This window comes from Labeo rohita, unplaced genomic scaffold (assembly GCF_022985175.1).
Source record: "Labeo rohita strain BAU-BD-2019 unplaced genomic scaffold, IGBB_LRoh.1.0 scaffold_368, whole genome shotgun sequence".
In the NCBI taxonomy this organism is placed as follows: Eukaryota; Metazoa; Chordata; class Actinopteri; order Cypriniformes; family Cyprinidae; genus Labeo; species Labeo rohita.
In genome coordinates this window covers 27,379-44,446 of record NW_026129286.1, presented here as the reverse complement: position 1 = coordinate 44,446, position 17,068 = coordinate 27,379, and the positions used below count along the sequence as shown (strand labels likewise).

At 34.0% G+C, this 17,068-nt stretch overlaps 1 protein-coding gene and 1 long non-coding RNA gene across 2 annotated transcripts in view; one reads left to right on the top strand and one right to left on the bottom strand.

Annotated features, from left to right (window-relative positions):
- Positions 1–3,138, bottom strand: part of LOC127160505 (mucin-2-like) — a 28,619-nt gene extending 25,481 nt beyond the window's left edge. The window contains exons 1-5 of the mRNA XM_051103142.1: positions 3,045–3,138; positions 2,884–2,946; positions 2,536–2,568; positions 1,974–2,238; positions 855–969 (exon numbers count right to left, since the gene is read on the bottom strand). Coding sequence (XP_050959099.1) covers positions 855–969; positions 1,974–2,238; positions 2,536–2,568; positions 2,884–2,946; positions 3,045–3,138 — 570 coding nt within the window. The remainder of the gene's footprint in view (positions 1–854; positions 970–1,973; positions 2,239–2,535; positions 2,569–2,883; positions 2,947–3,044) is intronic.
- Positions 3,139–8,727: 5,589 nt separating this feature from the next.
- LOC127160506 (uncharacterized) lies at positions 8,728–12,324 on the top strand. Its single transcript, XR_007826763.1, has 3 exons — positions 8,728–8,768; positions 10,357–11,124; positions 11,686–12,324. It is a non-coding gene; the product is annotated as an uncharacterized LOC127160506 (long non-coding RNA).
- Positions 12,325–17,068: the final 4,744 nt, after the last annotated feature.

The window sequence follows — 17,068 nt, the reverse complement described above, 5'->3', positions numbered from 1 at the left end:
AGAGAGTTTCGCGCCATCGTTAAAACTAAACCGAAAGTAAAACACGCGCGCGCGCATTCAAAAGCAATTTTAATACCCCACGTTTAGAGAGCGACTCCCCAGTTCACCTTAGCATAGCTTCCCGTCACTCATTAACTTAGTTGGAACTCCTCACATGGATTTGGGCAACCAAATAGAAAAGAGTGTGGCTGCTGCTGAGATCTCTTGGTCCTCCACCAGCCAAAAAAAGTGTGTAGAAGTGTAACGCAAAAAAACTGGATTTTTACGCCTATTTTGAATTTTACTCGAATACAAATACAAATACAAATACTTTTCTCCCCTCAACAAATACAAATACAGATACAAATACCGGCTGCTTTGCACACCCCTAATGCCTATTATATCATTTACAACACACAGAGTCGCTTGTAATGATATTTTTTAGGAGGGACAACCCTCAGATGTTGGGGGGGGTGATTTGTCCCCTGTTTATTTTGGACACTTTATTTTCCCCCTTTTTGGACACTTTTGGTTATTTTGTGTACAATAAAACCGCTCCAAAGCCTGACGTCACACCCACTGTGTCTGTCGTTTGCTCGTCCCGCCAAACAGACAAAAAATGCTGCTCTCACACTACACATCATGTTCTAAAGCAGTGAACAAAACATTGCAGAGCAAAAAGAAAACTGACAACACGCCGACAGACAAGACAGAGCAGGTTACTTCTGGTATGAAAAAAGGTCTCAGCTTTAAAATGCTGTAATTTTTTTAAAGAAATTCAAACAATAAATACAGTTTTGTCAATTCTAATATCAGAAGTCTGAGATCAAGCTCCAAGATAAAATTATGTTCTTAGAGATAATACTAAATCATACCGTTAGAGAGTTGTCTTCCTCCCAGAAGATAGTCACTCCATGTTTGTTCGAAATCTTGACACTTGTTTGACTTCCCTCGATTTTAATTCCATTCTTATAAGTCGGAACAGACACCCTGATGGAGAATTTTTAAAAAATTGTCAACATATTTTAAAAAAGAAAACATTTTCTTGTTTGTCTTGTTTTTCAGTAAGACTATTTTAATAAACTTAAAATAAATTAGGTTGAGAAATTTGCGTAAGATATTAATTTTTTAGAGAGAATATATACTAATTTAGGTTTAATTTTCTAACCCCACTGTTTGAATATTTGATTTGTTTAAAAGCATAAGCTAAAATTAGAAGGAAAAAAAAAACTTTTATCTCACAAATTATTTCAAATTAATCTTTTAAACATATTTGTGTTATGACAGCTCAGATTTTAGCAGGGTTATAGATATGACAATGTTGATGTATTTGATCTTAGCAGAATAGATCTGCTACATTGCTGCTGCAAAGCAATATAGTATATCAAAATAATAAGCATTGCTAAGAACTTCATTTGGACAACTTTAAAGGCGATTTTCTCAATATTTAGATTTTTTTACACCTTCAGATTCCAGATATTCAAATAGTTGTATCTCAGCCAAATATTGTCCTATCCTAACAAACCATATATCAATGGAAAGCTTATTTATTCTGGTTTTATATTATGTTTACATCTCAATTTCAAAAAATTGACCCTTATGACTGGTTTTGTGGTCCTGGATCACATATAATAACCTGTAGCAGATCTACACAGGTGGAGCTAGGGAAGGAGGAGGGTTTCGGAGGAACTCTAAAAGCATGCTACAAAATGCTCTAGAGCATGCTAACCAGCCATTTAAATGAAGCAGTAAGCTCACTGGCTGTGTATGCAACATGAACCAATCAGCTTGTGGCAAGTAATTTAACTCTGTGAATATCATCAGTTTGCATTAACGACGCATCAGCCTGTGCCATCTAGCGTTTCATGACAGAACTTGATTATAGAGAGAGAGAGATTTTTAAAACTGGAAAATAAGAGAAAAAATATTAATATTAAAAAAAAATTGTTTTCAAGGATGTGCTTTTGGTGTAGTGCTGTAGTGTAGAAACTCACATTTCTTCTCCGATGGTGATGTCGCCATTAGTGATTTTGATGATAGCTCCTTCCAGCACTATTGTGACTGTGTTGAAAGTGATTGAGCCATTTACAGTCTCTCTTTGCATTTGGATGTTAAAATCAGAAACAACAACGTCACACATTACTGTCATAACATAGTTGCATGTGTCTGTCACTTGAAAGAAATGACCATCGAAGGTTTTGAAGTGAAAATTTCCCCATGTACTGCAGATCGTGGATCGATGATCAGGATTCGGTACAACTGAATGAAGAAAGAAAGTTTATAAACGTGACAAGTACTACATACTTTCTTTGAGCAAAAATACACAATTGAAGGTGACGAGGGACATTTCCACACCCCGAATGCACACCGTTTGGTTGTTGCATAAACATATACTAAGCAATGTTTTGATTGCACCATAGAGCCATAGTCTGAATCATTTATGGTTAAACTTACACACTTCATTTTTAAGTTTCTTAAAGTGTAAAATTTTGATTTCAGAATTGGTTTCAAATACTGTAATGCTAAAAAATAGAAGAAGAAGGAGAAACGTCATACCTGTAGTCACCGGCACCTTTGTCATGGAAAATGCTGAAAACAGAAAAACACGGGACATGTAGTTATTTTTTTGCTCATATTTTACAATGGAGACAAAGTACATGTTTTCAGATAGGTTACAATAATTCAATACAATAGTTTTGTAAATCTAATTAAAAAATGAACATTTTGTTACATTGTAAAGATTTGACTGTTTGAATAATGTGAGTGTCAATAAACCTGAACTTGATATTTATGATATTAATGTGTAGGTCCATTACAAATACATAAATTTGTTACTTGATGACATGTACAGATCACATTGATTCACAAAGAAACTATAATCCATAAACACATTGACATACTCACCTGTTGTTGTTGGCCACACAGGGTTTGAAATAATGTCCATTTCTTCATAATCATTTAGAAAGTCTTTAATCATAGAAAGACAAATAAAAGTCATATTGGGTAGCTGATAATGTAAGCATTTTTTTTTATTTTGCAGTAACTAATTTTTATTTTTTTCTAACCTGCTTGAATGGACTGCAGCCCCACCAGTAGGACGACCCATGTCAGCATCCGCATTTGGGACATCTTCACAGTCCCTATGGAGTCAACAGCCATCCTTAAGAGTTAATGTGAGCTTTCTGTCAGAGCTTGGACTTTTATACTTGGTCTTAGTTTGCTTAGGGGCCATCTATTTTGTGATCAGAAGGTGGGTCCCCGGCATGTTATTTTTCCATTTAGCCTGTGTTTGAAGACTAAACATGGTTTATGCAAATCTTGGTGGCAAAAAAACTTTTCTGTCACTTACAACATAGCATTTATCTGTGTTATCATCTCAAGGTAAACAAGGATGTGATGGTTGATTTAATCCTAACTTGAAAGTTCAACCAATTTGTAGAGAAATTATATGACACACTGTGAGATCCACACCCTAAATGTTTACCTTGCTGATCTGGCTTTTTTTGCATTTACATTTAAAGCATTTAAGAGACTTTGTGCTTTGCATGTTATAAAGTTATCTGCTGGAAAAAAAAATTTTGAAAAATTCAATGGAAAACATACCTACAACAAGCAACCTATTCTATATTTTAAAATGTATGTCTACAGCTAATATGTTTAGATTAAAAATGTATTCATTAATACAAAGTAGCTTCAATGTCTTAACATTTTTTAAAATTGCTTCAAAAATTATAAAATCTTTTAAAAAATCATATTTTCATAGCTTTTTGTGTTATTTAACCTGTAAAACTAACCTGTGAGAGTCATATTTCTGGATCATTAGTCCTCAAATCCTCTGTAAACACAGAAGGTATTGTGATGATTGCTGGCACGGAGGTGCAGTTGGAGTTCCTGTTAAACAGCATTAAAATGATAGTTCACCAAAAAATGACAATTGTCATCATTAACTGACCCTCTACTTATTTCTGTATGAATATTGTATATTTATTCTGTTTAACAAACACACACCTACACAAAAAAATGTTGAAGAATGTTGGTAATGATGGTAGCCATTGACTTACATAGTCAATTTTTTTTTTTCCATATTATGGAAGACTATTATTCGAAGGCACCCATTCACTTCAAAGGACTTATTTGTGAGCTAGGGATGTATAGTAATGCTAAATTTCTCCATATCTGTTTCATATTAAAAAACAAAGGCATCTACATCTTGGACTGCCTGAGGGTGAGTACATTTTCAGCAAATCTTCCTGTTTCACATTGCAAGTTTCACCTGTTTCTTTTTTTGTAATTCAGTGTTTTTATTTGTTTTCAAAGTAGCATATTATTTTTCTCAAAAAAAAATATCAAACAATTATTACCCCCATATAACCCACCGTACATTTATAATAATTTGTGTTTTGTTAAAACACCTTTACTAAAGATGGTTTAAATGTCAAGTTTCACCTGTTTCACATTTGTCACATAGCTGCCAAAGGGCTATTATTTTTCTGATTTTTAAAAAATATATAATGTACACTTATAATAATTTGTGTTTTATTACTTTGGTATGTGTGTTGAAGGTCTGACGACAAATTTTACATCTTTCTCTCTTCTGACCAACTCACCTGTCAATTAGGGGTGGGCGATAATTCGATAACGATAATTATTGTGATATAAACGATATGAAGAGTTCCATATTTGAGTAATTTTTATTCCCAAAAAGAACTCATTTGAATCACACACGGACCTTTTAGCACTAAAGTTCAAACTGTGAGATCCTCACTGTAAAATTTACTTCACATGAATTCAGCGATGAAGACAAATGACTCTGTGATTCAAACTAGTTTAAAGCTGTGTGCAACAAGACAGTCAGAAGGCTTTTCAATCTACACATCGTCATAATTTACCACAGATTTACTGTAGTAACACTCACTGCACCATGGTATTGTGGTAGCAATGTGGGATATTCACATTGAATTTTATTACAGGAGTAATGGTATATAATTATAGTATGTATGTATTTGTGATTAAGCTTTAGCATGTGTGCATTTATACTGAATGTTTTTAGACTGCCGTTTTTCATACAAATAGGCTATAAAACCATGTCGTTATATTTTTATGATGGAATTGAGGTACCATTATGTGTGGTTTTAACAGTGTTTATCATGATTTAAAATGTATGCTTGCTATTATGGAAGACCAATGCTTAATTAAAAAAAACAAAAAAACAAAAAAAAAAAACTGGGTCAGAATAAATTTAACCATATAAAACTGAGGTTGCTACAATTTTTACAGATGGTACTGATTGATAATGAACAAAAATTATATTATATATTATATTATTATTATTATCATTATCAGACAACCCAAACCTGTTTCTTGATTTGAAACAATATAACTCATTAGAATACGCAGAAATGAATTTTTCTATTTAGATATTTATTTTGTTAAGGAAAATTAATGGTCTGGTTTCTATAACTTTCACTTTGGAAAAAAAATCTGACTTGAACTTGAAAGAAATAAAGATTTGACATTTATCGTGATAATTATCAATATCGACTGATATGAAATAAATTATTGTGATAATTTTTTTGCCCATATTGCCCAGCCCTACTGTCAGTTAAAGAAGGAGTTCACTTTCAGAACAAAAATTTACAGATAATTTACTCACCCCCTTGTCATCCAAGATGTCTTTCTTTCTTCAGTCGTAAAGAAATTTAGTTTTTTGAGGAAAAAAATTCAGGATTGTTCTCCATATAGTGGACTTCTAAGGTGCCTGTGAGTTTGAACTTCCAAAATGCAGTTTATATGTGGCTTCAAAGGTCTCTAAATGATCCCAGCCGAGAAAGAAGGGTCTTACCTAGTTAATTAATTTTTTTTGTTTTTTTTTGTTTACAATTTATATACTTTTTAACCTTAAATGCTTTTCTTGTCTAGCTTTGCGTGAACTCTGTGTATTCTGATTCATGACAGTTAGGGAATGTTGAAAAACTCCCATCTCATTTTCTCCTCCAACTTCAAAATCGTTCTACATCTAATTTTTACCTTTTTTCAAAGGGTGTTTGCCCCTTCTTGCGCGGTCAGTTTGTAAACACTGGGTCTGTACTTCTGCAGCGATGTAGGACGATTTTGAAGTTGGAGGAGAAAGTGAGGTGGGAGTTTTTCGACATACCCTAACTTTATTGACCCAGAATGCACATAGTTCACGCTAGGGCTGCACAATTAATTTAATTTCTTATCGTGAATACAATTACAGATGCTACAATTATGGAATCGTTCATAGGCACAATTACCAAAAAAAAAAAACAAAGAAAGAAAAAAAAAATCCACTTACATTATTCTGCTTTCTTAAGATGTGTGAATGTGTGTGTGTGTGAGAGAGTGTGTGTGTATTTTTCCTACAGGTTATCTTAAGATTTTTTTTCTCATTGTTTTAATTTTAAATTTTTAACTTTTTTTATATTTAAAGAAGAAACTATATATAAAAATCTGGTATGTGGTTGCTTCAAACAATGGTATAAAGCTATTCAAAACATCATTCAGTGTAAATTGTGATAATCGCAATTACAATTTCAAGGGAATAATTGACAATTATGATTTTTGTCATAATCGTGCAGCCCTAGTTCACGCAGAGCTAGACAAGACAAGCACTGGAGGTTAAAAAGTATATAATTTTTTTTTAGAAAATAGCCAATTGTTTCACTAGATAAGACCCTTCTTCCTCGGCTGGGATCATTTAGAGCCCTTTGAAGCTCCATTTAAACTGCATTTTGGAAATTCAGACTCATGGACACCATTTAAGTCCACTACATGGTGAAAAATTATGAAATGTTTGCCTCAAAAAACATTTCTTTACGACTGAAGTAATAAAGACATGAACATCTTGGATGACAAGGAAGTAAATTATCTGTAAATTTTTGTTATAGAAGTGAACTTCTCCTTTAATCTATCTTTCAATATTTTCCTCTTTTTGAAAGTCATATAAATATTATTGTAGGAAAGTGTGAAGAGGGACAATTTTTGTTATCATCAATGTCAATTCAAAATATAAGCTAGGCTACAATACAGCTCATCAATACAAAATCTTTTATAAGCTAACCCAAACATTTATTTGTTTTTTAATAGCACAGCAGGGGTGTATATATTATAAAGCCTTGCCTTGGTCTGTTTGACATGTTTGAAACCTAATTCTCAGAAACCTGTTACGACTTATTGAGAATATGATCTTTGTTTGTCATTGGAAGTTGAGACATTTGGATATTTAAACATTTCCTTTCCATTACGTTGTTGATTCTCTGCCAGCATACTACTTATAGTATATTTAAAGTGATGTAAAGGGATTAAGGACTTATACTCACTAATGCATATAACAATTTTCCTTAGCTTATTTTAAATAACATTTACAATACAATGTAGGCCTACCTATACTGTAGATCCAAGGGAAGTTTTTTTTTTATTATTATTTAAAAGCTACAAAGTAGACAAAAGTGTCATTCATATGGCACAAAACCCCAACAGTGAGTCAGTAGTGACTCATAAAAATGTTTTCTACCATCCGAGAAGGTGCAATACTTCCTCCTGGAAATTCACATCTTAAAAATATTATCGAAATTCATCAATTTTCAGAAAGATGTTTAAACTCTTAAATGTTTGACAATCTTTGTTTGCCGTCACACCCAGAAGATCCTGATTCGTAATGAGTTTTGTAATGTCAAACAGGTTGAGATGAACTTGCCGCGGGGGGTTAAAACATTTTGAATTTGAAGATCAGGGTAAATTTAACTTATTTTGTCTGCTGGGAAACATGTAAGTGTCTCCTGTAGCTTCTGAAAGGCAGTTCTAAATGACAAAAATATGATATTTTGGCAAAATAAGAAAAATGTACACTTCATTCTGTTCAAAAGTTTTAATTAAGTTAATGCAGCGTGTTCACTTCTGGAGCATCAGTGAACGTTTGAACCTTCTGTAATAGTTGCATATGAGTCCCCCAGTTGTCCTCAGTGTGAAAAGATGGATTTTAAAATCATACAGTCATAGTTCGAAAGGGTTCAAATACACAAAACTGCTGAAAAACCAAAGTATTTGTGGGACCGGTAGGATTTTTCTGAAGAACAGCGGGCAGGTTAGCTGTTCAGGACAAACAAGGAACTCATGAACAACTATCACTACAAAAAAAAAAAAAAAAAAAAACAAAAAAAAACTGTGGGTCATTCAGGTAACAACACAGTATTAAGAATGTAACTTTTCAATAGGGTCATTTTTATAAATTCAACTATTATTTTCTCTTGTGGACTACATGTAAACACATTAATTTTCATTGTCTGGGTAAAGGACTCATCTTGCCAACCCAAAATTCAAACCAACAAAGTAAACATTTAAAGTGTAGATTTTATCTTAGTGCGTCATACTGTAATGTGTATCTTCTCGTCACGGTTTTTTCGGCACTCACATCCTTGTTTAGTTTGAGATGATATTTGCGATAAATGTGCGTGACTGAACACTTTTTCCCATCATGGTTTCTATTAATCCTGTTTATTCTCAAACACCCCTAGAACGCTGTTGACTAGACTGAAAAATAGAGTAGTGCATGAGCCTGGTATCCACCTTCTGTTCAGATAAAAGCTGAAGATCACCAAAAGCTCACATTAGCTTTTGAGAATGGATGTTGTCTCCATCACAACTGTGATGATGTCCCAGATGCGGATACAAGCAGATTAGCTCAAAACATGAATATTTATGAAGAACTACAGTATATTCTCAATTGATACATTTCATGAAGATGGGAAGCATATGACCTCTGGGACAAAGTAAGTCTTCAAGCAATAAAATAAGCCTTCAGAGATTCTGGTATGGATTTAGTATTCACACTTACAAGTTTGACAAATGTATTGTGTGATGTGGATGACAATCTCTGTCTGGAAATTTTAAAGTGAGAGTCTACAGAAATATCAAGATGTTTTTATGTATTATGTTTTTATGTATTCAATAGCAAACCAAAACATCACAGTTTTGATGTTAGTATGTACTTTTAAAGTATTCCCGATACTTGTCTGTCACAGTATGGTTAAATAAAAAGGTATATAAAATTAAATTAATTGATTAAATTAAAAAAAAAAAAAAAAAAGGCTGTGAATGATGATAGCATAGCTACACATACACACTGTCATGTGTTATCTGTGCTACTGACAGGCCCGGTAAAAAAAAAAAAAAAAAAAAAAAAAAAAGTATTCCCGATAAAGCACGTGGGAATAAATGGACGATTAAGGTACAGTTTAACTGGATCTATTTTAAAATAATGTATTTTATTACATGGCTGTACTTTATGTAATTTTCCACTCACTGACTGTTATCGCCGACAAAAGCCAGAAATCGTCAAGTGTACCCGACTGCAGCCTGCAGGGCTGCCCATGGTGCGGGGCTACACGCATCGCCCCGCCCACAAATGCTTTCATTGGTTAATGACATATAATGACGTAGTCAACTCCGTAAACAGGAAATGCGGTTACGAGCATAGTTCAAGCTACGATTCATTCGTGATATTAAATATCTGTTACATATAAAATATTAAACAATATATTATAAATTCGTTAATTATCTACATGTGATATTAATAAATGGTTCAGTTGGCTAATGACATGTAATGACGTAGACACCTCTGTAAACAGGAAATGCGGTTAAGAGCACAGCTGAAGCTATATGTATATATATATATATATATATATATATATATATATATATATAGAATATCATTCGTGATATTAACTTACATACAAAAATAAACAATATATTATGAATTCGTTAATTATCTACACATAATATTAATCTATACCAAACATAATACATTATGTTTTCATTCATTATTTTGGGCAAAATTTTATTATTATTTCTAAGCAAGCATCTACTTCCTGCTTTCAACCTGTCATATCTTTGTGCATTAAGAACTGTATATCGCAACGATTAATGTTTATTTGGAAATTTAAATTATTTATGGGTTTTTATTTTTATTTACGCATTTACTTGTATTTAATGTATTTTTTTTTTGTCACCAACTCAACACTTAAAGTTTCTTTGAAAATGTCTTAGAGTTATGAATTGATAAAGTGCCATTTTTATAAGAACTACATGACAGCTATTGCTTTGTTCTGATAACAAAACATTTCACAATAAATTATGTGTACATGTAGAGATAAAATATAGAGATTACCTCATGTTAAAGAAAGTTGGAAGTCCAAAAGCGTTGGACTAAACAATATATGAAGAGGAATAAACTCAAAGAACATGAAGATAATGCAGTTTCAGTATTTTTAATGAAGTTCTCTCCAGGATAAAAAACAAGACCAACACACACAAACCTTTTGGGTTAACATTGATTCTCCCTTCTACTATGTTCCACAGGCATTCTAGCACTGGCACATAAAACAGGAGTCCATATCCTCTATACTGTCATAGAATCCTCTCAAGCAGCCACGCCTCCCATTACCATAAAACCCAGAGTAGGATTTGAACAACATTTTGCATTTGTTGCACTCTCTGATGTCAAAGGGCACCTGCAATTCAGCCTTGGATGATGCATTCCACTTCTCCCAGCTCACAACACCTGCAGCCAAACACACACACACACACACACACGAGGGCAGTCTTATTTTAACTACTTCACATCTCCTTATACAATCGCTCATTAGTGACATAATGAACGCAATGTTGTAATCAAACATTACAACTAATCAAATAAGTAGGGATGGGTAGATCGACATCTAGTGTCGACACACGTTTCGAGTTTTCTACACACTAGTGTTTCGAAACAGTGCTCCGAAGCCTTGCTCGAATCGGTCTTTGTCAGATGACGTCACACTCACGAGAATCGAATTGCATTTTGGGTACCGCCGCCATTTGTAAGGTATCAAAGCCGAGGTGTTCTGTAGTTGCAGAATTGTTTTTTTGATTTGCTTCAAAATTGTACGTTTTTGTTGTGTTAAAGTCAGCGATGGTAAATTACACGACAGAAAAGGTTAAAAACTGACAACGAGGAAAGATATTTTAGGTCTCCCACTTGAAGGAAACATTAGACAACATGCAGTGGAAATAACCAAGAAGCGTCGGGTGGCCTGGGTATCAGCAGTGATATACAAAGTCATCATATTTGCCCTTGACATTTTCATAAAGGTAAGTAAGCGATTTTTTAGTATGTGCTTATTCTCTATTTTCTTTAGCACCTAACGTTATATCCACATGTTGTTTTGGGATATCAATGCTAATCAGTGGTGTAGTGCAGGTATACGGCCTAATGACAAGTGTGGATAAATGCAAATATTCCCTAAAAGCACCCAGTAAAGACAGTGATGCGGTCAGGAACGTGGCGCCGGATTCCTTTGAAATATGTTTGATGGTTGCGCCGTCCCCCCACCACAGATGCTGTCTGTTCATACGCGAGAGCATGTCAGCTTAGTGGTAAAATAATTATTATTGATAACTAATTAGAATCTGTACATTATAACGAAAACAATACCTTAAGAATGAAAAGCAGGTTTTTAAACTGATGAACCAGACAGCTAGGGAGCAGAAACGCCTCATGTACCATGCAGTGTCACGCAGTCGTTTTATGCATAGGTGTAGAGGTTTATTTTATTTCACTACTGAAATTCTTAACTAAAAACTTAACTGAATACCAAACCAAAATACATTCTTAATATTTTTATTTTTTATGTATTTCTGTATTTCGTATAGGTTGGTGTGACTAAACCGTAAGAAAAAAAAATAAACACATTGCAGCCAGCTGAGATGATGACCCACCAGGCTGGAGGAGATGGTCAGCTACACACTGAAGGCTGGAGGAGATGGTCGACTTCACAAGACACCTCTCGATGCCACAAACTGAATGTAACTTGTGTGTACATAGAAGAAAACGGACAGCTTTTCATGTCAAACATAAGGGAAATTCTCACTTCATTTTAAATACTTCTGTTAACTTAATGCACCTCAGATTGGATCTGCCTGCATGAACACTGTTTTATACAACTGTTACAGGCACAAAATTATCCCTGCTTTGAGATTTTCACAGAGAATCCATTCGGTGTAAAAGTGTGTGCCAGACAGTGTTCTACCTACAAACTATTAATTATTTGGCAGATCATCTAGCAAGAATCCATGTAGAAAGGGTCATCAGAAATGTTTGGCAGAAGCATTAAATCATCATCACATTATTTTTAATATTATTAATTTTATTATTTATTTTCATTTTATTATTACTCAACTTTCTTTGTAGTACTTGCACTGTGTCCACTTAGCAGTATGTTGATGTTCATCATGCTTGTCACATCTTCTGTTTGCATTTTTAAGCTGATTTTTAACAGTGTTGCATTTATAATAAAGTATGTATAATGACATTTTCATAAATGTGTTTTTGATTGACTCCTTATCAGTACTTGTTATCAGTCAAAAAAAATTTGAACAAACAGGGTAAAGTTCAATGGTATTAATGGTGTAAGGGAATGTGCAAATCAATGGTAGACAAAAACAGAACATAAGTGTATTTGTAAGTAAATAATATACGTTTTTATACCGTGAACAAGAGCATGTCATATATACAACTACTCACTACTCACCTACTCAACTACTCACCAACGCAGCGACAAACGAGTGGAAATAAAATCCTGCTGAGGGCGTTGGCGTCATTAACCAATGATATAATTTGTGGGCGGGGTGACACATGTAGCTCCACCCTGGCCCGTTCTGCAGCCTGCAGCCAGGACCTTCTCGAAATCGTAGGCAAATCGGTGTTTGTTCTCAGAAATAACAACCGCTCTGTGTTAACATGGGTAACTTAGCCCTAGAATGTAACGTTACCTGTTGTAACAGGTCGGTTAACTGTCATTATTATTCACAAATGTTTAACTGGTTAATCAAAATCAAGTTTTCTGTAATAATCTAAACTAAGAACATACATGAGAAAACTTGTGCCAACATCATGTGCAAAAATGAATAAGGAAAACCGTACCTTTCATTAGGTTGATGACAGTGACCTCTTATGTTGAGATGTAGGTACTGCAGAGGATGACGTTAGTAATAATATTACTGATCAAGGGTGTAACTTGTAAGGTTTTCGATTTATATCCCATTTCCTGCATTTACATACATTTAGGGACTATGATGATACAAAATCCAGGAAAAGTTGATAAATAAATACATAATAAACAAATAAAATAAATTCTGCCAAAAAGAATAGTAAGCTACTAAACTATGTATAAGAAAAAGATGTCTTACTGTCTTTATTGTTTAATAGGGGCCGATCACCAAGACTTGAGGGAATCATTTTATAAAGTCAAAAATGTTCACCGTTACTGTTTTGTGTGCGAATAAAATTTAAATAAAGTGAGACTCAGTTTCCACTGTTAAACTTTTCAGCTTCCCATTTAACCTAAAACAGCATTTAATTTGATAGTATTCAAACTGTATTAATTATCATGTACACTTCTAACATAAGCGATCCCAATAACGTAATATTTAGCCTCTGGAATGCCAATTTTACCAGGAGATCCCCCCGCCAAAAAAAACATGTATTTTACCACACAGAACGCGATTTTCCCGAGGGACCCTCTCGAAACGCGATTGGGCTACTTTTGGACTAGTTTTGAGTAACAATTGGGCGGGTTTTGCTGTGAAAATAGCCATTTTGTTTATATATACAGTACTGTGCAAAAGTCTTAGGCCACCAGTATTTTCATCAGCTAAAAAATGGTTTAAAGTCAGTTAAAGTCGGTCTTTTGCTGTAGTGTGTCAGTAGGAAATATCAGATTACATTTCCAAACATTCTGTTTGCCATTAATTGTAATAATCCAGTGAGATTTTTGTTTGCACAAGGAGTCTGACAACAGCGAGTGCTCTGCACAGAGATCTGATGTCATCATCATCCAGTCTGTCTGGAATGACATGAAGAAACAGAACAAACTCAGACAGACTAAATCCAGAAGAACTGTGACAAAGTCTCCAGGATGCTTCAAGAAACCTACCTGCAAAGCTGCAGCACTGTTAAAAGTTTTAGGCACTTGTGTAAAAATGCTGTAAAATGAGGATGCTGTCAGAAATAGATTTTCTTTATCAGTTACCTTCTATTAACTAAATGAAATCAACATTTGGTGCGACCATTCTTTGCGTTTACAGTAGCTTTTGCCCTAGGTGCACTTGCGCAAAATTTTTCAGGTAGCTTTGCAGGTAGGTCTCTGGAAGCATCTTGGAGACGTTGCCACAGTTCTGGATTTACTCTGTTTCAGTTTGTTCTGTGTCTTCATGTCATTCCAGAGACAGACTGGATGATGGTGACATCAGATGTCTGTGTGGAGCACTGGCTGTCGTCAGCCTCCTTGTACAAACAAAAATCTCACTAGATTATTACAATTAATGGCAAACAGAATGTTTGGAAATGTAAACAGATATTTTTTTATTGACACACTACAGCAAAAGATAGAAATAACTTACTTTAAACCATTTTTTAGCTGGTGAAAATACTAGTGGCCTAAAACTTTTGCACAGTGCTGTATATATATATATATATATATATATATATATATTGCAAAAAATAAAGTCAGAGTAACTCTCGTGAAAAGAAATAAAGGTAATCATGACTTTTTATCTCACAATTGAGACTTTTTCTTGAAATTCTGAAAGAATTTTGAGTCAGAATTGTGAGATATAAAATCAGAATTGTGTGGAAAAAGTATCAATTAATTAATACATTTTTATGCTGTGGAAAAAAAACAAAACAACACAAAACAAAACATTGGAAGCTTGTTTCTGCCACAGAATAAAAAAAATGTAATTCTAACTTTTTAACTAAAAATTCTCACTTTTTATTGCAATTCTGAGTTTGTCTCACAATTCTGAGAATTGCAAGAGGAAAAGTCAAAATTGTGAGACAAGCTCCGAATTGTGATAAAAAAAAGTATTTTTTATTCTGTGGGAGAAACACTGCCATTTAGACTTTTTGTTGGAAAGCACTCTTATCAGAATGTTTTTCATCTTAGTTAAGGGCTATTAAAGTATTAAGCAGTGTTTCTTGTAATTTAAGTGGTGACCACTGCGAGGTGCTGTTGTTATATATATATATATATATATATATATATAGTCTTTCCCTGACGTGTTGTATGAAAAAAGTGAAAGTAAAAAGGTTTGTTGTGTTCTGAACGAAAAGAGCTCTGAGTCTTCATTTAAAATCAACACTTTTTTGTATGTTTTTTTGTATTTATAGTGCATAAGATTGTCAAAGCATTTTGTCCCTTACACCAAGAAAACTAGAAAACTACTTTTACGAGGTGTTTTTTTTTTCTCTTTTATTGTATGGAAGATTGAAGTTTAAGAATGTTTTTAAATGTACCTTAAGAATATGTCTGCTTTGTCTGGTGCGTCATAAATACAGGCCACTTGTCTACATGTTCCACAACACTCTCCTTCTGCTTTCACATATTCAAACCCCTTGGAGTGCAGAAACAAACAAGTTTACTTGGGCTGTACAAAACTTTCTCAATAGTTGGAAAAACGTGAAAAAATTATATATATCTCGAAATAGGCAACATCTAGAGGATGTGTTAGATGTGGAGCTGAATCTAGACATTCTACTTACAGGCCCACAGTCAAATGAACTCAAGTAAGGACATTCTGTTTCGCTCTTCTCAGTCGCAAACAAGCCATTCAATTTATGACAGGTAACAGTTCACATTTAGGGGAGTCGACTTCTCCATCCTAACATAAGACATTAGGACTGAAGAATGAAGGAAGATTTTTGTCTGATGAACTGAAAGATTAAATAAAAGTTAAGAATGTTTCCAAATGAAAATTCTGTCATTAATTACTCACCCTCATGTTGTTCCAAACCCATATTTTTGATGAAATCCAAGAGCTTTCTGACCTTGCATAGACAATGCAACCCGAAATCTAACCAGGCCCAGAAAGGTAGTAAGCACATTGTTAAAACACTTCAGTTTAACAAAGCTAACAAGAATACTTTTTGTATGCAAAGAAAACAAAAATAGCAACTTTATTCGGCAGTTCATCTGCTCCAAATCACGTTTTTCACCATTATCCAGAGCATGCGTGTGGTGACATAGAACATCCGTCGTGGTACTCTCGATAGTTGCGGAATACGTGATTTGGAGTAGAAGAATTGTTGAATAAAGTTGTATTTTTGTTTTCTTTGAGGACAAAGAGTGTTCTCGCAGTTTCGTAAAATTAGTTGAAACACTGATATCACATTGACAGTTTTACCAATGTCCTTACTACATTTCTGGGTCTGGGAACACTGTCTATGCAGGGTCAGAGAGCTCTCAGATGTAGATGGTATTTCTGTTGATACAGGTGGCATAAGAGTAGTTATAAATGTTGAAGGTGTTGTTTCAGTTGTACTAGTTGTAGACTGTAATTCTGTTGAGGTAGGTGGCGTAGTAGTACTGAAGGTGATTGTAGTTGTTAAAGGAGGTGTTGTGCCAGTACTTGTTGTAAATGGTGTTTTTGTTGACACAGGTAGAGTAGATGCAGTAGTAATGGAGGTGGTTGTAAACATTAAAGGTGTTGTGCTAGTGCTTATTCTAGGTGTAGTTGTGCAGGGTTTCTGTGTTGCAATCACAGTGGCATTTATGCATACTGCATAATAACACATTCCCATGTCATCCTTAATGTTGTAAATGGTGTCGTTGTGACCATATTGTTTTCCACCATAGTTACAGCACTCTGTAAGATGCAAAATAACATATGTGTCCCTGGACCACAAAACCAGTCATAAGGGTCAATTTTTCGAAACTGAGCTTTATACATCATCTGAAAGCTGAATAAATAAGCTTTCCATTGATGTATGGTTTGTTAAACTATTTCAATATATGGAATCTGAGGGTGCAAAAAAAAATCAAAATATTGAGAAAATCACCTTTAAAGTTGTGCAAATGAAGCTCTTACTAATGCATATTACTAATCAAAAATTACATTTTTATATATTTACAGTAGGAATTTTACAAAAAATCTTCATGAAACCTGATGTTTACTTAATATCCTAATGATTTTGACATAAAAGAAAAATCAATAATTTTGACCCATACAATGTATTTTTGGCTATTGCTACAAATAT